The 21,324-nt window shown below is 39.9% G+C and overlaps 1 protein-coding gene across 1 annotated transcript in view; it reads right to left on the bottom strand.

Moving 5' to 3' along the window:
- The window catches only part of LOC129811096 (adhesion G-protein coupled receptor D2), a 158,370-nt gene that overhangs the window by 109,340 nt on the left and 27,706 nt on the right, over positions 1-21,324 (bottom strand). The window contains exons 10-20 of the mRNA XM_055862263.1: positions 17,933-18,076; positions 9,862-9,967; positions 9,412-9,523; positions 8,505-8,560; positions 8,214-8,340; positions 5,995-6,098; positions 4,732-4,834; positions 4,390-4,543; positions 3,333-3,466; positions 2,707-2,822; positions 1,177-1,297 (exon numbers count right to left, since the gene is read on the bottom strand). Coding sequence (XP_055718238.1) covers positions 1,177-1,297; positions 2,707-2,822; positions 3,333-3,466; positions 4,390-4,543; positions 4,732-4,834; positions 5,995-6,098; positions 8,214-8,340; positions 8,505-8,560; positions 9,412-9,523; positions 9,862-9,967; positions 17,933-18,076 — 1,277 coding nt within the window. The remainder of the gene's footprint in view (positions 1-1,176; positions 1,298-2,706; positions 2,823-3,332; positions 3,467-4,389; positions 4,544-4,731; positions 4,835-5,994; positions 6,099-8,213; positions 8,341-8,504; positions 8,561-9,411; positions 9,524-9,861; positions 9,968-17,932; positions 18,077-21,324) is intronic.

Here is a 21,324-nt window from a genome sequence, read left to right as displayed (position 1 = left end):
CATTACATTATTCTCCCTCTCTCTGTCCTATTTTCACAGGCAAGCAAGATAATTAAGTTACACTGGAATTAATGTTTTCATGTGAAAACCGATATTTCTCAAGTTGATGTTAATTATGGGTCGGAAGTAAAATGTAGGCTAACTCCTGGGTACACTGCTGAGATAAAACATAAGAAAATATGTATTCATGTTTTCAGAATGTTGTATGTGTCATATTTATGAAATGTAATGACTAAAATACCTTATTTCACTGTTTAAAAAAATATTTGATTTACATGACTACTGAATCCAATATCAAAAACATGATACGATGGTGTAAATTTGACTGAAATTATGTAAATTGTTCACTGTAAATAAAATACTTAAATAAAATAGCATAAACATGTTTTTTTACAGCTGATTTTTTTTTTTTTTAAACATTAACACAATTGACAATCAAGATGCCATCCTGTAAATGCTGTAGTTGCTCATGAAACCATTTTGTAACTTTCACTGAAAAACAGAAGCACCTGTTTAACACAAGCAGAGTGCTACTCATTTCCTGTCAAAGTCAAGCTTGTCTACAACAAACACAAACTGAAACCTTGAGAGTTTGTTGCTCTCTTTCAGAGTCAGAATAAGAGAATCACGAGAATGCATAATAGTAAAATGCTTTCCGATAAAAACAATTAAAAACGATGGGGGTGTTTTTTATGGTAAAATGAGTCCCTAAAAAAAAAACGTATTTGCCACAAAATACTGATTGTGTCCCCTTTTTAATCTCTGAGATTGGTTCTAATACAGCACCCCATTCACTCATAGCAAAACCAGAGGCCTTTCAAAGAACAACGGTCTCAACTGAAACTTGAGCCACTTCCATCTCTATTGGTGGTTAGTGGTCTTGCAATCCTTGTTAATTCTCCAATCAACATCTACAAATCAGTATGTCCCTCTACTGGGTAGGCCTCCATTGAAATAGGCCTATAGCGAATAATCTACACATCCGAATACGGTCATACGTGTATAACACCAAATTGAGGGAGAGGAAGAGAGAGAAAGAGGACAACAGAAAGACAAAGAATGAATGAAAGAGTGAGAGGAAGAGAGAGAACACAAAGAGACAGAATGGGTGAAAAAATAAGAACAACAGAAAGAATTATACGTTTTTTTAGATAAGTGAAAGTATGTGGCCAGTACCTGCAGTGAATTGAGAAAGATGAAGATGTAGGCCATGACTATGGAGAAGGGCACCAGGACGCCACAGAGCCAGGTCAGGCCCAGGATTGGCAGTAGCACCAGCACGGCTTTCACTGCAGCCCTGAGAGAAAGCAACCACAAGCCAATCGACACAAATTGAAGGACTGGGCACCATGCTAGTAGACAGTTTCCCCATTACCCACCCTATCCAGGCATCTCACACTGAAACTCCCCGTCCATTCTGGATCGGATCAGTGCGCAACGCTATGGGCTTGGTTGGACGTGGTTGGCTCCCTACTGGGCCAAATAGGGCAGGTTGGCAGGAGGGTCGACCCAAGCACAACAGGGGCGGCTGGTTAGTCTCATATTGTGACAATTTCCACACTAAATCGCTCCCTAATTCTGTTTAGGATGAAATTACCTTCCAGTTCAGGTGACCGCTAAACCGCACCAGCTGTGGGGCTGGCGAGGGCTCTAGTTTATTCAGCGGAGGAATGTGTTTAAGTTTCCACTCTGGCTGCCATCGGGCTGGCCCGGCTGACGCTCAACACCAACATTGATATTCCTCCTCCACAGAGTTGTTATTGTGACCAGCGCAGCTGAGTTGCAGGGAAAACATTTACACGTTGAAATGATTTCCACTGATAGATTGTGAACAGCACTTCAGTGAATGAATAAGTCCACTCAAATTTCACACACTGTATCCTATACAAAGGGAAAAGGAAACAACAAAGGGAAATACCAACACACCATACACGTTACTCTGCCTCACCTCTTGCAGTGTAGTTCAAATCTTGCAAACGCAGTTAATACACTGAGTATATCAAACATTAGGAACACCGTGCTAATATTGAGTTGCACCCCCGCCCCTTTTGCCCTCAGAACAGCCTCAATTCGTCAGGGAATTGGACTCTACAAGGTGTTGAAAGCGTTCCACAGGGATACTGGTCCATTTTGACTCCAATGCTTCCCACTATTGTGTCAAGTTGGCTGGATGTCCTTGTTTTTGATACACACGGGAAACCGTTGAGCGCCTTGAACCTACTACCATACCCCGTTCAAAGGCACTTACATCTTTTGTCTTGCCCATTCACCTTCTGAATGGCACACATACACAATCCATGTTTCAATTGTCTCCTCCCCTTTATCTACACTGATTGAAGTGGATTTAACAAGTGACATCAATAAGGGATTATAGCTTTCACCTGGTCAGTCCATGTCATGGAAAGAGCATGTGTTCTTAATGTTTTGTAAGACAAAAAAAATGCAGGGAGGCATCATATACATAGAGTTATTTGCATAAGAGATTATAATGCCTCATACATGCTTATAACAAGTAATAAAGTATTATACCTGCTGGCTTTATGCACAATGTTAAAAACTAATTCTAACCAGATTACAAAACCAACCTCAAACCATGGAACTTCTGCAAAGACATAGAACAACTACATTAGTATTGTCTACCACCTAGTAGTAGTCCATTCCAGTGGCGGTGACTGTAATGAAAGTACGCCCCTGTGTGGCGCATACCTGATCTGCTCGTAGGCCTGCTCCACAGGACTAATATCCATTGCCAGCATGACGGACCTCCTCTTGGCTGTGGAGATGGTGATGACCACCACCCGCATCAGAACCATGATGTTCACCTGATGAGAGGACACACATACACTGTCGGTTAGACAGAGACATACAATATATTCACATACATTTCGACAGTGTAAACGCAGTACATAATTGGTTAGAACGTGCAAGTCATGTGAGAGGTCACTGTTTGTATTCAGAAGGCCTACTGTATCTGAGACATTGTTTTGTCATCTGTTAGAGTTAAATTAGTCGAATTTTGGGGGGATAATAATTAGGGCTGGCAAACGATAAAAACATTAAACATTGCGTTAACTCGCAGGATTTTCTCAAAGTGAGCTATAATTCAAGATTTTTCATGACGACTTCTTGATTTTGTCTAATGTCACGGTTAGCAAAATGAAGTCAATTGAGAAAGAACAATTTATTTAACCTTAATGTCAACTTGTTTTTACATGGCATTGTAGATTTTAGCTGCATAGATTATGTATTTGGGATGTTTTCGGTGTATTTTCAATGCTTTCAGACAATGCAATGCGAGTAAAAAAAATGTGCGTGTGTACACGTGTTCTCACCATAATTATGAAAATGACAGGGCCTGCGAAGCCCCAGATGACCCCGTTCTGCACACTGAGCCAACAGTGGCCATCAGCAGAGTACTTCCCTGAGGCAGAGGCCAGGGTGATGGTGACTATCAGCACTGGCAGACCTGGTAGGGAGGGAGGGAATGAGAGTTGGGCAAGAGAGATCAGTTCATCCTGTGTGTGTGTGTATTTTCTGTATGTGTGTGTTTGTGTATGTACAGTCAGGTACACAAAATAAATAATACAAATACTGAGCTATATTGTATGCTAAAACAAATGGGAAATTATATTATTTTAAACTATTACAATTGCTCAGAGAAAGATATTTTGTTTAACAAGTAAAATCTCAAACGATGGGGGTCAAAATTATTTGCACCCTCCTTTTTAATACTCCTGCACCCTCCCCTTGCGAGGATAATGGCACAGACTTTTTCATGAGATTGGAGAACACGTTGGGGGGGGGGTCTTAGACTATTCCTCCATACATAATCTTTCCAGATCCTTGATATCCTTCGTCTGCACTTAGGGACTGCCCTCTTCAATTCAAGGACATTTTAGCCAAACACCTGGTTGCCTCTGCCAGGAGGCTGACACATGGCCACAAGTGGATTTTCCAGCAAGACAATAACCCCAAGTATTAATCAAAATCCACAAGGAAATGGTTAATTTACCACAAAATCAACATTCAGTCTCCGGACTTGAACCCTATTGAAAACCTGTGGTTTGAACTGAAGAGGGCAGTCCATAACAGCAGATGAAGGATAGGAAGAATCTGGAAAGAAATATATATTTCTCAGAGAAATTGTGTTAGTATAAAATAATATAATTTCCCCATACAATATAGCTCAGTATTTGTATAATTTATTTTATACAGTCTTTTTTGCTCATATTTATCAAGGGTGCCAATAATTATGGAACTGACTGTACAGTATATGTACAGTGTATGTGTACAGTATGTCTGCTGGGGAGAATGGGATATGGAAAAGACATTGTTGCTCAATGGACGAATAAGAGTAATCTTCTTCTCTCTTGTTCTTCTGTGTCATACCCCAGCCAATGAGGTAGTAGTACTTCATGTGTTGGTCCTCGCTCAGGTTGACCGCCACCACTTTGCTCCAGAGAAGCAGTCCTTCCACCAGCATCCAGCTGAAGGCAGCCATGAAGAAAAGGTGCAGCAGGGCCGCCACCAGGGTGCAGGCCACCTGACAGGTTCAAGGGTCAGATAAACAACACGGCAGACCAATAAGCTTTGTAAGAGGTTACGTCACAAAATGTGGAGCCACCCTATCCGTTTCAGAGGTAGCGGTTTCCTAGCAAAGAGAGGTGCCGTAGCTAACTGACTGTAACGTTAATTATTTTGCACCACAGTTAGCCAAGATGGTTAGCCTACCTTGTTGTTGACAGCTGAGCCACTGCAGAGAAGGACTATCTGGGCACAGGTTAGCGCAATGAACAGGTTCCTGTGGATAGACGTCCTATCCGATTTGGGAATGCTGGACAGAATCAAAAGATTTAGTGTTGAAAACATTTATATTTTAACAGGACGGCATAACAATAAAACCCCAATCAACTATCTTTGCAATAATTACACATTTCACATGTATACTTTCAAAATGTCTGAGAAAGAAAGTAATAGCAGCAATAGAATGGCTTTAAAGGCTCACTCTGTGATTTCTCCAACCACATCCACAGCTTTATAGCAAACCAAGTGTGGGTCTGTCATTTTGTTGTTATTCAAATGAAGTAGGGGCGAATAACCAGCCATCTCTTGTTTTCATTTGTGTGCCATCGGGTGTGTCTGGGATGATTTAGGTGTGACTGGCTCATAAATCTCCTTGTCTAGTCGCCTATTCCCGCTATTCCCAACAACAGCCGATTGACCAATCGGCTATTCCAAATCCCATGCTGATTTGGATCTCCATTGATGAGTTAATTTGCTGCCCTTTAATGCCACCATAAACCTTCAGTGCGTGCTCACACACAGACACTACTAATAACTAGATTAGCACTGTTAAATACTTCTAAAACAAAGCATCAGTGATGACTAGGCAGGATTCCGACCATAGAAATATAATTACTAGAAGGGACAAAGTCCTTGAGATCATGACAATTTTACTTGAAACAAATGACATTGACTTGAATGGGAAATCCCATTCTAGTAATTGTATCTCTATGATTCCAATGGTATGTTGTTGGCTGGTTTTACCAGGGTTGGGGTCGATTCCATTTCAATTCAGACAACTCTTCATTGGAAATAATGAGAAATGTCTTCAATGAATCTCCTGAATTTAATAAATTCAAATGGAGTTAGAAGCCCGAACTCTGGATGTGGCAACTTACTGTTGAGAAGTTCTGCTGTTAAATCAGGTTTAATTGTGAACGTAGCTACTGATGGATTGCTTTTAATGGGGCTTGCTTACAATGTTTGTTTTCTCTTACTGTCTTTAAGTAAATGTTTGCTTTTGCATGGCTAAAATATCATATTCCAGTGAGTGCTGACTAAGAAATGGCCCATGCTGGCTTTGGAGGATGAAGCTAAGTTAGAGACCAAATGTCTCCAATGAGGCCATGTTGGCTCAAATTCTTCCCAGTTTCACAGTGGTGGTGTTTTTTCTAAAGTAGCAGCTAGGCGACTGGCTAATAAAACACTCACTCCAGCACGCTGAACAGCATCAAGGTCACCACCAGCGCGCACAGAGAGGCCCCAGAGCTGATAAACGTCAGCTTCGTCAAAATATCCTCCTCCTCCTGAGTCCACTGGGGAGAGAAAGGGAGAAAAGCACACACATGCATACACACAGTAGGACAAGCCAGTCAAAACACAGTCAACACACAAGTCTTGTTATCATCCACTGAGTACTGATCACTAGGAACGAGTCTATATTATAGCTGATTAACTCCAACATGGCCTGAGGCCTATGGTTCTCCATACTAACAGTGACATCTACTGGGCAATGTGGCACAATACGAGTTTGCAACAGTCTGATGGCAATAAGTGCAAGTGACTGACATTAGATGAGCTTGATTTGAGGAATACTTGACACAACAAATAATACCCTACTAAGCAGAGCAGAGCTGAACTACGCTGGCCTGGCTACAAATCCACCAGTTGCTGGAGTTGTGCGTGCATGCATGCGTGTGTGTGCATGTGTACAAAATTCTTTGATGAGATATCAGAACTGAAACATAACACTACCACAAAGTGTGCAAAGCTCTCATCAAGGAAAAGGGTGGCTACTTTGAAGAATCTCAAATATAAAATATGTTTTGATTTGTTTAACAGTTTTTTGTTTACTACATGATTCCATATGTGTTGTTTCATAGTTTTTACGTATTCACTATTATTCTACAATGTAGAAAATAGTAAAAATAAAGAAAAACCCTTGAATGAGTAGGTGTGTCCAAACTTTTGACTGATACTGTAGTGTATGTTGTTGCTTTGACAAAGTCTTTGTGAAGATTATTATTTATACTGAACAAAAATATAAATGCAACACGCAACAATTTCAAAGATTTTCCAGAGTTACAGTTCATATATTGAAATCAGTCCATTTAAATAAATTAATTAGTGCCCAATTTATGGATTTCACATGACTGGGCAGGGGTGCAGCCATGGTTGGGCATAGGTCCACCCACTTGGCAGCCAGGCCCACCCACTGGGGAGCCAGGCCCAGCCAATCAGAATTTGTTTTTCCCCACAAAAGGGCTTTATTACAGAGAGAAATACTCCTCAGCACCTCCTCTCCACCCACCCTCAGACGATTCCACAAGTGAAGAAGCCGGATATGGAGGTCCTGGGCTGGCGTGGCTACACGTGGTTTGTGGTTTTGAGGCCGCTTGGACGTACAGCCAAATTCCCTAACACTACGTTGGAGGCAGTTTATGATATTAAAATGAACATTCAAATATCTGGCAACAGCTCTGGTGGACATTCCTGCAGTCAGCATGCCAATTGCACGCTCTCTCTCAAAACTTCTAACATTTGTGGCATTGTGTTGTTCGACAAAACAGCACATTTTAAAGTGGCCTTTTATTGTACCCAGCACAAGCTGCAACTGTGTAATGATCATGCTGTTTAACCAGCTTCTTGATATACCACACCTGTCAGGTGGATGGATTATTTTGGCAAAGGAGAAATGCTCACTAACAAGGATATAAACAAAATTTGAGATAAATATTTGAGAGAAATAAGCTTTCTTGTACGTATGAAACATTTCTGGGAATTTTTATTTCAGCTCATGAAACATGGGACAAACACTTTACATGTTACGTTTATATTTTTGTTCAGTGTATTTGATGTGATTAGGGATTAATTTCAAGAGAACAAAAAAAAGTCAGCCCTGTTACAAAAACTGAACTGAAACTGTTCCTTTTAAAATATATTTTTTCTAAAGAAACATTGAACATCTAGTAGTCAAATCACAGTGTAAAAGCAGGTGAGCTGGTTCTACTCTTTTTGACAGTTTTCTGGTGGTTTGTGGTGGAAAACTGAGTGGGTTGAGCGTAACACATTAACCCTATTACCCATAGATCGACAGGCTAGAAATGTTTTAACAATAACAAAAATAATGTGAAGCTTGCATTCAATTGCCCTTCCCTGATTCACACAACAAGCTTCCATTCTGCCTGTCAAAAGGGGATTTATGGCTGATTTAAGATGAAATCGTCAACACTGTTACGGTCAATATTGTTACGGTCAACCCTGTTATTTTATTTTATGTTATTTATTTTACCATCTTGAGATGGTAAAACATGTTTTTTATAAAGTTGAACATACTCTTTTTGCCAGAATGTTAAAATATTTTTTTTCCCTCACCAAGTTACACTACTCAAATGGCATGTAATTGGTGGAACAACCATGCTATTCATTACCTTGGACTCCATGTAATTCATCAGGACGGCGAAGTTAGTGGTGTGGTTACAATAGCAGGAAGTGACATCAGAGCTCGTGTGAGTCACCCTGCAACCTTCGCTGGACCAGCCGTTGGAATTCCCAATCCTGTGGCACAAAAACCCAGAAATCAATATGACACAAACACGCACACACGCACGCACACACACACACATACATACAAACACTACGCAACGTTATGTTATGACTTATCGCTACTGACATGTACTCTAGGGACGTCTGATTTAGCTGCACTGTGTGGTCATACTTACATTAGGGTGAAATTCCAAAACACGCAAACAGGCGTGACTCGCTGCGAATACTCCACCTAGAACAAGAAACAGATGTTTCTCACCCTCTTTCTCTCTCAGTCTCTCTCCTCGCACCCTTCGACAGGACGCGCCAAAAGCAACACGGAATCGGGCCAGGGAACTTACTAGAAAGACCTGGGCCAACTCTTTACTTTGTGAATAGATGTCAAATCAAAGACACGTACTGTATTGTAGAGTTTCTATAACAACGTTATGTTTCCCTCAACCATTACTTCACCCTGTTCCCAACCACCTCCAACCACTGTAAAAATGACCATGATTGGTTTGAATTGCACCATTTGTTAGTGAAACCCAAAGATTCTGGGGTTCTTGAGAATCTGGCAACCCCGCCTAAGAAAAACTGTCGGAGGAGAACCACCCACTAGACACAATATATACACATCAAAGTTACACCACACACCCATACTTAAGCTCTTTCAAAATCGGAACATATTGTACGGATTGGAATTCATTACATCCTAAGAATTGCAGGAAATATTTATTTTTTTGCAGGACATAACATTTCACACTACTGAGCCGAACCAATCCAAGCCGCACTGGCTGGCCTGGTTACTCATCACCATAGTTGCTGGAACAGAGCTGGAAAGGACAATGTGAAATGAAAATATCCAAGCCAGTAAGTACTCTATGGTTCAGGTTGGCCTTATAGTGTGAATCAGCATGCAGGCAGTAGTCTAGTGTGTAGCAGTGGACTTCATCCCCTTCATATATAGTAATGTGTATGTCCCAAATGGCAACCTATTCCCTATAGAGCAGTACTTTTGACATGGGCACATAGGACTATAAAGGTGCACTATAAAATAAATAGGGTGCCATTTGGGATACGGGATACAGACATTGATCTTACCACGTGCGAGGAGGACAAAGTATAGTGGATGGCCACTGGGATGTTCTGGGCATTGGAGGGGTCTCGAACCGTGGCTGAGATGACTGCAGAGGCCAGGCGACCAGGGAGGACACTGCGGGGAGCAATAATAGAGTAGATGTTACCTTTAGGCCTTTCCTTTCATGTGAGCTTGTTGGCAACCAAAATCAGATCTTATCCGATTAAGATCAGACTACCTGAAGTGTAAAATATAAACATTTTATACATTTTTCTAGTCAAGATTGTATTCAGATATGATCCAATAATGTATTCCCTTTGTATTCTCCATACTGTATGTAGGTGTAGCATTTTAATTCCCCAGAAGATCTGGAGGATCTGAAAAGTTGACCATAATTATGTCAAAGCATGGTCATTCATTGTATTGGATGACATTCTCTACTATGTCAAATTGGACATGTAAGGAAACCATACCCTGTGTTTTCACTCTGGTCTTCTGGAGAAATGTCCTGCTCCATCCGAGACTGGATCTCCATGAGATGGCTGTAGTACGTATGGATGAACATCACTTCCTTGTGACCTGCCAAATAAAACGGGTGATAAAATAAATGTCATCACAAAATACAACACTGATAACACTGATGCGAGTGTCAGTTAAATGAGTCTCCCGCTATTCCCGTTCAAACCGGAAGACCAGTGGAAAAAAATCTGACATGATTACACCACTATAAATGGAGAAATATACACATTAATCTAACGATTTCTTGTTGTATTTGTCGCAATTTAACCAACTCAAAGTGCTCTCGAAGTCACCACACTATTTCGTTGATGTAGCCTAGTTTTAACAGGCCTTTGAAGCATTGTTGTCCAACTAATAAAATATTATGGGGTTAATACGGTCTAGTGAAAATTACATTCGCTGTAGCCTAGCTTTGACTGAACAATGCAGCTTGGTCCTTTTCTCTCTCCTTGTTCATTGCTATTGGGAGAATTTGGGAAAGTTGTGGCTGTTACTGTGGTGATATTTTTTACTGTGGTGATTTTGAGTTGCAAATGAGAACTTGTTCTCAACTAGCCTACCTGGTTAAATAAAGGTGAAATAAAATTTAAAAAAAGAGGGAACATATTTGATTTTCCGCTAATCAAAGAGATAAGCTGTAGCGGATAGCACCATGGATAGCACTACGGTTAATCAATTGCCCGCAAATCTAAACCCGCCGCGAATCATGTGCCATTCTAAAGTAGGCTATGTTTTACATAAAATCTAACAATTTACTTATTACCATTCTTTATCATTCGTTATCCTAAAAATCTATGGTAGGCCTTTTCTAGCAATAAAGTATATGATCATCTCTGAAGGTTTTGTTTTTAAAAATGCATTTAGTCACAGCATAAAATAAATGAAATGTGAGATCTTGGCTACACAAACATTGACTATATAATAAAATTCAATAAACAAGTGAAGACCCAGCCATTATTCTTTTCCATTCTGACTTTTATTCAGGACAGAAAAACGAACATTTTCATAAAACTTGCTTCTTCAATTTGAGGTTTTTGCGTTATTTTTCAACATGACAAACAGACTTGGTCAGAAACAGAGTAAGCCTAACTATGTGTAAGTAGGCCCAACTGTAATTGTAGCTGACTGATTCTCAAGACCAGCCAAACAAACGCAGAATAACAATCTACACACAAACTTGAACTATAGGCTACGTAAAATAACCTGGTGGCCCTACCCTGTAGCAAACAAACAAACAAAACAATTTGCATAGGATATAGGCCGCACCTGTTCAACTAAAAAGTATTCTGCTGAAATGGGCTCTCAAAAAGCACAGACTGAGAAAGCACTCTCGGCCTCCTCAGAGGTGGCCTAGATTGTGGCTATCGTGACCGGTTGATTGTTGGTTGAAACAGGCTACATTTCTTGACTGGATTTTCAGCAGCTTGGTTTTGCATGCGGCCTCGTTGCCATACATTTTTGTAAAGCTTTGCCACACAGACAGACTTTTTTGAATTAATAAAAGAAGGTAGACCTATGAGAAGGGTGTAATTGCTAGAGGTCGACCGATTAATCGAGGCCGATTTGAAGTTTTCATAACAATCGGAAATCTGTATTTTTGGGCGCCGATTTATTTTTTTATTTTTTTATTTTACACCTTTATTTAATCTTTATTTAACTAGGCAAGTCAGTTAAGAATACATTCTTATTTTCAATGACAGATTTTTAACCTTGTCAACTCGGGGGATCCAATCTTGCAACCTTACAGTTAACTAGTCAAATGCTCTAACACCTGATTACATTGCACTCCACGAGGAGCCTGCCTGTTGGCGAATGCAGTAAGCTAAGGTAAGTTGCTAGCTAGCATTAAACTTATCTTATAAAAAACAATCAATCAATGACTGTCATTGCTCCAATGTGTACTTAACCATAAACATCAATGCCTTTCTTAAAATCAATACACAAGTATATATTTTTTAAACCTGCATATTTAGCTAATAGAAATCCAGGTTAGCAGGCAATATTAACCAGGTGAAATTGTGTCATTTCTCTTGCGTTCATTGCATGCAGAGTCAGGGTATATGCAACAGTTTGGGCCGCCTGGCTCTTTGCGAACTAATTTGCCAGAATTTTACGTAATTATGACAACATTGAAGGTTGTGCAATGTAACAGGAATATTCAGACTCATGGATGCCACCCGTTAGATAAAATACGGAACGGAATAAACGTTTTGTTTTCGAGGTGATAGTTTCCGGATTAGTCAAAGGTATATGGTTTAGAGAGAAATAGTCGACGCATTATAATTCCTGTAAAAACTTGCGGCTGAATTTGAAAGGGGTTCCTTCGTTATTTTACTTCACTTCGTTATTTTACCGTTCATGTCTTCCATAGAGAATGTCTTGATCTACTTCAAATAAGGTCTGTGTTTCGTGCAGGCTTAAACCGCGTCGACGTTTTGATACGTGTAAATCTCACTAGGATAAGGTAACGTTTGTCAACATATTTTCATAAATCCACTCCCCAATTTTTTTTATCTTCGCTTATATTTAGCCAATATTGATCAGAGTTACCTTGTCCTATGGATATCTACACAGTTATAAAATTGGCACGGTGATGTAAGCCTACACGAAACACAGACCTTATTTTAAGTGAATCTAAACATATCCTATGCAATAAATGAAGGAACCGCTTTTCAGATTTTGCTAGGTGTCATGGGAATTATGACTCGCACTTTGGTTGTCAATTCTTACATGCCCATTATTAAAATAGGATTTCCTGCATATAGAAATTAAGGTTTTTGTTTTCAAAATTCATCACAGGTAACTTAAACTCTATTTTTATTCAAACAGTTGAGAGCATTTGTCTCCTAAGCAGGCTCTTCAGTATCATTGTCACTTTAGAGCTGTGTGTGTGTATTTATGTATTATATTAAGTTAAAACAAAAGTGTTCATTGTTCATTCAGTATTGTTGCAATTGTTATTATTACAAAAATGTGTGTGTGTGTATGATATGTATATATATTTAAAAAAAATAAAAAAAGATAATCGGTATCGGCATTGAAAAATCATAATCGGTCGACCTCTAGTAATTGCATCTCACAATTCAAAGCGTTACTGCATGTGGTCATTCCTACATCTGCAGGAACCCCTCTTTATACTTGTCACAAGAATTTTCAATGCCAATGATGATAACAATCACTATAGCTTTGACCAATTGCCCCTAGCTTGTAAAGAATAAGAATTAGGCAAAGACTCAGATTCTGCAAAAGGTTCGTTGTAGTTTATTCATGAGAGCTCTAAAAATCATATAATGCGCATAGGCTTTTATATAACTCCTACAAGCGCCTACAAGTCTACAAGCGCATCTGGTCCTCCCTGGGTGGAGGAACTTTATCTCCTGTCCTTGGTCTCACAGTACCAAAACATGTCTGTTGTCAGTTCCTCTTTATCACACACAAACATAATGTTCCCACTGTCTCACAATATTCTAGTATTATGTCTAAACACATTGTCTAAGCTTCTGTAACTATTAGGGTGAAATACTTTTGTCATTACTCTTAATGTCATTCAGATTCTCTTATTATTACTTTAAACATATAAATTCCCTTATCAATACTTCTATTGGTCCATTTTTAACTTCTCTAGGACAGGAGGCAGCATTTTCACATTTGGATGAAAAGCATACCCAAATTCAACTGCCAGCTACTCATCCCCAGAAGATAATATATGCATATTGTTAGTGGATTTGGATAGAAAACACTCTGAAGTTTCTAAAACTGTTTGCATCATGTCTGTGAGTATAACAGAACTTATTTAGCAGGCGAAACCCCGAGGACAAACCATTCAGATTTTTTTTTTTGAGGTCACTCTTTCAATGGATTTTCATTGGGAATACAGATAGTTGAGGGTTTTTCCTTTGTGTAATGAAGAAGTACGGCCATTTTGAATCAGGGTCACATGAAGTGTCCTGTTAGATAGAGGCGCGTGACCAGAAAGCATGCTACAGATTGTTTTAATCCTGTATTGAACACAGATCATCCCGTCTTCAATTTTATCGATTATTTACGTTAAAAAATACCTAAAGTTGTATTACAAAAGTAGTTTGAAATGTTTTGGCAAAGTTTACAGGTAACTTTTGAGATATTTTGTAGTCATGTTTCACGAGTTGGAACCGGTGTTTTTCTGGAACAAACGCGCCAAATAAATTGACATTTTGGATATATATCGACGGAATTAATCGAACAAAAGGACCATTTGTGATGTTTATGGGACATATTGGAGTGCCAACAACAGAAGCTCGTCAAAGGTAAGGCATGAATTATATTTTTATTTCTGCGTTTTGTGTCGCGCCTGCAGGGTTGAAATATGCTTATCTCTCTTTGTTTACAATGGTGCTAACTCAGATAATCGCATCGCTTGCTTTCGCCGAAAAACCTATTTGAATTCTGACATGTTGGCTGGATTCACAACCAGTGTAGCTTTAATTTGGCATCTTTCATGTGTGATTTAATGAAAGTTAGATTTTTATAGTAATTTTTATAGTAATTAATTTGAATTTGGCGCTCTGCATTTTCTCTGATTTTTTGCCAAGTGACAGTAGCGTCCCACCTAAACTCAGATTTTTGGATATAAATATGAACTTTACCGAACAAAACATACATGTATTGTGTAACATGAAGTCCTATGAGTGTCATCTGCTGAAGATCATCAAAAGTTAGTGATTAATTTTATCTCTATTTCTGCTTTTTGTTACTCCTCTCTTTGGCTGGAAAAATGGCTGTGTTTTTCTGTGGCTATGTACTGACCTAACATAATCTTCTGGTGTGCTTTCGCCGTAAATCCTTTTTGAAATCAGACATGCTGGCTGGATTCATAACAAGTGTAGCTTTAATTTGGTGTCTTTCATGTGTGATTTCATTAAAGTTAGATTTTTATAGTAATATATTTGAATTTGGCGCTCTGCATTTTTACTGGCTTTTGGCCAAGTGGGACGTTAGCGTCCCACATATCCCAGAGAAGTACACAAAGGGAGGCGGGGGCGCTCCAGTACAGTAGGTGGCGGTAATGCACCGTAACGTTGGATGCCAACTGTCGATAAACTCCACAGAAGATAAGTCGGAGTGACAACAGTAGCAGTAACAGTAACAACAGGTAGACAGTGTCCTTCGCCCCCAGAAAACTCAGATAATACTTTTATTTCCCCTTGGACCCAAATTTTAATCGTATTGACAATCAGGGGAAATCCAGAAAATCAAAAGTGTCACACAAGCATGAAGATGGCGTGCTCAAAGGGGGGGGGGTGTTCATGCAGGAACCAATGGGATGCACAGGCCGCAATCACACTATTGAGGCTTACCGATAGCTCAAAAGTTGGAGCCAATTTTGTTACCGTATTAACTGTATTTCCCGGTCGTGTGTACAGTTTCAGCATAAACAATGCGTGAGCTTTGAATTCATGGTGACTTTGTGTAAGTATATACGGTAGGCTATAATAACACACACACCCCTACCCTGAGCGTTTATTATTAATCATGCAGATAGCAGAGCAGAGAAGGCTGTATGAAGACAGATTTAGACATTACTTAGTTCCATTTCACGTCACGCTGTTCATAGAAATAATTTATTATAATTAACTGGTTTCGCACAATTATTTATCCCAGAAAAAGGGAGTGGGTTTGGGCGGGAAATCCCAGTAAATCTCGATAAACTGGTTCTCGCCATTGACATTAGAACCGCCATAGGCCAATGACCACTGACGTTTGATTTTGTAAATAAAATAAAAACGCCCTCCAAAAAATGTCCTGCTCCTTCCCTGAATTGTCCTGTTTGTATTTTACACTGCTCATTTGTCAGAATTTTGATATCACAAACAGAAAGGTATTTAGAGCCATTTTACACTCATCAAAAATATAAACACAACGTGCAACAATTTCAAAGATTTTACTGAGTTACAGTTCATATTAGGAAATCAGTTAATTGAAATGAATTAGGCCCTAATTTATAGATTTCACATGACTGGGCAGGAGTGCAGCCATGGGTGGGCCTAGGAGGGCACCCTCTTCGGAGCCAGACCCACCCACCCAGGCCCAACCAATCAGAATTAGTTTTCCCTCACAAAAGGGCTTGATTACAGACAGAAATACTCCCCCCCCCCCCCCCCCCCCTGCACGTGGTTTGCGGTTGTGAGGCCGGTTGGACGTACTTCCAAATGTCCTAAAACGACGTTGGAGGCAGCTTATGGTAGAGAAATTAATATTCAATTATCAGGCAACAGCTCTGGTGGAAATTTCTGCACGGCACCTCTTTTTTTTTTTTTTGAGTGGCCTTTTATTGTCCCCAGCACAAGGTGCACCTGTGTAATGATCATGCTGTTTAATCCGCTTCTTGATATGCCACACCTATCAGGTGGATGGATTATATTGGCAAAGGAAAAATGCTCACTTATGACCCACAGGGAATATGATGAAAGAAATAAAAGCTGAAATAAATAATTCTCTCAACTATTATTCTGACATTTCATATTCTTAAAATAAAGTGGTGATCCTAACTGACCTAAGACTGGGAACTTTGACTAGGATTAAATGTCAGGAATTGTGGAAAAACTGAGTTTAAATGTATTTGGCTAAGGTGTATGTAAACTTCCGACTTCAACTGTACATTTTACTTTGTAAAGAAGCTGTTATGGAACTGTTTTATTTACTATAACTCTATTACTAATCAAATGTATTGTAAGGGAAACGAAAACATGCTACATGTTGCAGTAGGCCTTTAGAATAAAGCTAAACATATCCTTGACTCTATCCAGCGAAGCAAACGATGCCAGCCCACTGAATGAATGACAAATGGATGGAATGGGAGATAATTGTGCAAGTTACTTCACAATCTGATTTAAATAAGGCCTACCTGAATGATGAGGGTGAAGAGGTTGATTAAATTTAGAACAACAATAGTGTAATAATGAGTTTGTGTTATGCCTATTTATCAGCGTTGGCACTCATGCTAATAATTTGACCGCGCGCCTTGCGGGTTGATACCATTCTCTTTCACGTTTTGACAGCATTGAAAATACTGCAGAATTTAGATTTGGAGCCGGATGGAGGATCAGATATTGAGCTTGAAAACGACCTTGCTGGTGAAGTCTTCATCTGATTCTGATTTTGACTTCGGTGAGACAGGAGTCTGGGAGGGATGGCACGGTTTGGGTGGAAAAGAGTGATGAGTTTATGTGAGATGCAGATGTCGCAGTGCATCAGAGATTGTGCTGTTGCTCATGTGCACAAAAAAGGAAACAGTATGTGGGACATGTCTAAGGATGAACTGTAAGCATGTATTGCACTCTTGTATGCCCAGGGAGCGTACGGCGGAAAGAGCATGGATGTAGAGGAATTTTGTTCTGAAAGTTTTGGGGTGGACTTGTTTTGGGAGAGACCATGCCACACAACCGCTACAGAGAGGTTATGCGACACCTGCAGCAGGGGCACACAAAACAAGGCCCATGAAAACTGTGTGCAGTGCAACCAATTTGTTTGTGGGGCTTGCTCACACAAAGCCTCGAAGCTGTGTGCTGACTGTGGAAACGAAGCATAAAGAGAAGACGAGATTGATTAACGCGAAAAAGGCACGCAAGTGTCCGATACAATCCAAAAAATTGTGTTTTTATATCTTGTCATGAATATACAGTATTTCCACAAATATTAATTCATGCAATTCCTCCTTCACAATTGTTCATGCACTGGTGCTTTTGTTTAGGAATACTGCAAATCATTTCACCTGTGTACCTGGCTGGTTATATTATTATTATATTTTTAACTTATACTTTGTCAAAAGAAGCTGTAATTGGACTTTATTAATTATACTATAACTCTAACTATAACTCTATTACTAATCGAATCTACAAATAAAGTTGATCAAATGGATTACACTGTAATGTTTTTATTGTAAGGGAAACTAAAATAGGCTATAGGCAACGTTCTCTAGTGGTTCTAGAGTTAAACCTTAGTGTGAGTGTCTGTGTGTGTGTGTTCATCCGCATGAATGAGTGTTACCCAAGTCATGTAGTCTCTGGACCTCCGTGTCGGGGATGAGCAGCTCGTCCTGGCCACTACCGCTACTGTGGTCGCCAAACACTGACGGTTTAAACACACAGCTGCAGCTCATCTGGGACAGCTTCCGTGCCTCCACGTGAACATCTGGGGACAAAGGACATACAGGGAATTTGGACTCCTATAAAGTAATACAGGAACATTACAGACAAATTGGACTCGTGCTAAAATATGGAATTGTTTTAAGATGATCATACCAAGGATAATTTAGCTATTTGAGGTATCAAAAATATACAGTACCACTCAAACGTTTGGACACACCTTCTCGTTCATAGGTTTTTCTTTATTTGTACTATTTTCTACATTGAAGAATAATAGTGAAGACATCCAAACTATGAAATAACACATATGGACTAACCAAAAAAACTGTTAAAACAACTCAAAATCTATTTTAGATTTTAGATTCTTCAAAGTAGCCACCCTTTGCCTTCATGACAGCTTTGCAAACTTTTGGCATTCTCTCAACCAGCTTCATGAGGTATTCTATTGTGTTGTCATTTCTATTGTAGCATACAGTATGTATGTATGGAGCATAAAGTATTAACAGTTTTATTCACAGTACTGGTGAAAAATAATACTTTCCGATAATTGCATAGATTTCAATGGACACCTATGATGTGTGTAAAATACTTTTTTGAAGGTCGTACTGATTACGATGAGATAAGGCTCAGCTATTTGCCAGCTATGTGTTGCTCCATGTTTGTTGACATTCTACAATGCATTCTGGGTGTCACATAAACGTCTGTTAGACCAAAGATGTTATATAACGAGGTGAAGTAGACAACACACCCCCTTCAAAACAGACCAAACTCATCTTGTCTCCTCTTCTTGTCTCCCGAAGGCACTGCATCTCAGTGCAAGAGGCGTCACTGCAGTCCCTGGTTCGAGTCCAGGCTACATCACGTCCAATAGGGTAGCGCACAATTGGCCCAGCGTCCTCCGGGTTTGGCCGGGGTAGGCAGTCATTGTAAATAAGAATTTGCTCTTAACTGACTTGCCTAGTTAAATAAAAATGTAGAAACCTTATCTTTGGTTGACGCAAAAAAACGAAACATGGTGGCACCCACACACTACCCTTCATCGGATTACTTTTGTTTTTATAAAGTGTTTCACTCAATTATTTCGATCAGTACTCTGAGCTCACCCGTGATATGATGAATTGTAAATAGTAATTGCTATTAGCTAATTCATATTGGGGTTTCTGTCAGCCGAGAGTTAGCTAAATATGAACGCTTGTGTTACGTCAATCTTTCCTCAGTTAGCACTAGGACTAATGTAGCCTACATTTTCTGGTTTGGATGATTGTGAATGTCTGAACATTACATCAAAAAATAACCTGGTCACAATCAGGACATAACTTTGTGAGGACTGTGTTTGTGCAAAATGTTTCTGTGAAAAAACAGTGTGGCCAGCTCAAACGCGGACTTTTGCGTCAATCGAAACTGGACGTTCTAAATAAGCATTCTAAATCACACTGGTTTGAGCGTACGCAGCAGGGACGACTAGGGTTGCACATTTTGGGAAATACTAAGAGGTGGAAACTTTCTGTGGAAATTAACGGGAATAAATGGGAATTAACGGGTATATATGGGCATTAACGGAAATAGTTGCAACTTAATATGAATACCATTTAAATGTTATGTTTTTTGCATTGGATATATTTACCATATCATATGGAGACAGAAACATAAACATTTTACCTTATCATAAGTAGACATATTTGCAAATAATTAAATCCTTCTAATAGAAATTTTTAAAACGATTTAGATATGAATTGAACTTTAATGAAATGAGTTGACTCTTCACATGGGATGATTTCACTGAACAACATTAGAAAGGGAATATTGAATGATCCGCAATGATCCATCGCATTTCCCGAAAAACGTTTTCAACATACATGTCTAGAAACTAAAGCTTTGGTTGTCTTCCTCTCAGGCTTCCATATCTTCTCCCTGGACCTCCTCAATGTCTACCTCTTGAACATCAGACTCTGAGGCCTCATCTTCACTGTCACTTTCCAACCTTGTTGGGATGGCTCGTTGTCAGGCTCAAAAAGCCTCAGATCCACAAAGTCCCTTCCACCAGGTGGCTGAGGAGATATGTTGGCACGACTGCCATATTGCATCTCCATCCCAAAGCCCTTGCTTGGAAGTGTACTTCGCCAGACTGCCAAGAAGCTTGCCCTCATCCAGGCCAAGGTGGCGAGACACGGTAGTGATGGCACCATAGGCCTTGTTGATCTCTGCACCAGACAGGATGCTCTTGCCAGCATACTTGGTGTCCAACATGTACGCTGTGGCGTGTATGGGCTTCAGGCAGAAGTCTTCATGCTTTTTGATGTATTTCAGAACTGCAGTTTCCTCTGCTTGGAGCAACAGTAAAGTGGGCAGGGCAGTATGGATTTATTCTCATACATCTGCAAGCAGAGTGAACATCAGACAGGATGATATTGTCTCCCTCAATCTGTGCAATGGCTACTGCTATAGGTTTCAGGAGTTTCAGGCTGCTTACCACTTTCTCCCAAAATACATCATCCAGGAGGATCCGCCTGATGGGGCTGTCCATATCGGCAGACTGTGACATACAGGACCATTTCTTGGAGAGACTCCTTCCCCTCCAGGAGACTGTCAAACATTCACTGTTATAAGCTAACTTTTTGATGAATTTAAGCAAAATTCCCCAAATTCCTGGGCTTAACTTCCCATGGACACTTTGGACCACAATAGAATGATCACACCCGTTTGTTGGTACGCATCAAGAGAATTTATCTATACATTCCATAGCTGTCTATTTACCAACACAAACTGACGCTGGCACTAAGACCGCACTCAATGAGCTGTAAAGGGCCAAACGCAAATAGGAAAATGCTCATCCAGAGGTGGCGCTCCTAGTGGCTGGTGATTTTAATGCAGGGAAACTGATATCCATCTTACCTCATTTCTACAAGCATGTCACCTGCGCAACTAGATGCAAAAAAACTCTAGATCACCATCACTCCACACACAGAAACACATGCAAAGCTCTCCCTCGCCCTCCATTTGGCAAATCTGCCAAATAATACTGTCATCCTGATTCATGCTTACAAGCAAAAAATCAAACAGGAAGTACCAATGATGCGCCCAATGTGGAAGTGGTCCGATGAAGTGGATGCTAAGCTACAGGACTGTTTTGCTAGCACAGACTGGAATATGTTCCGGGATTCATTTGACGGCATTGAGGAATTTACCACACCAGTCACCAACTTCATTAACAAGCATGCCCACATTCACATCGACGGGGATGTAATGGAGCGTGTCGAGAGATTCAAGTTTCTTGGTTTCTACATCACTAAGGAT

Source organism: Salvelinus fontinalis, chromosome 14, assembly GCF_029448725.1.
Source record: "Salvelinus fontinalis isolate EN_2023a chromosome 14, ASM2944872v1, whole genome shotgun sequence".
NCBI lineage: Eukaryota > Metazoa > Chordata > Actinopteri > Salmoniformes > Salmonidae > Salvelinus > Salvelinus fontinalis.
The sequence above is the reverse complement of the archived record's forward strand: the minus strand, read 5'-3'. Positions and strand labels throughout refer to the sequence as shown.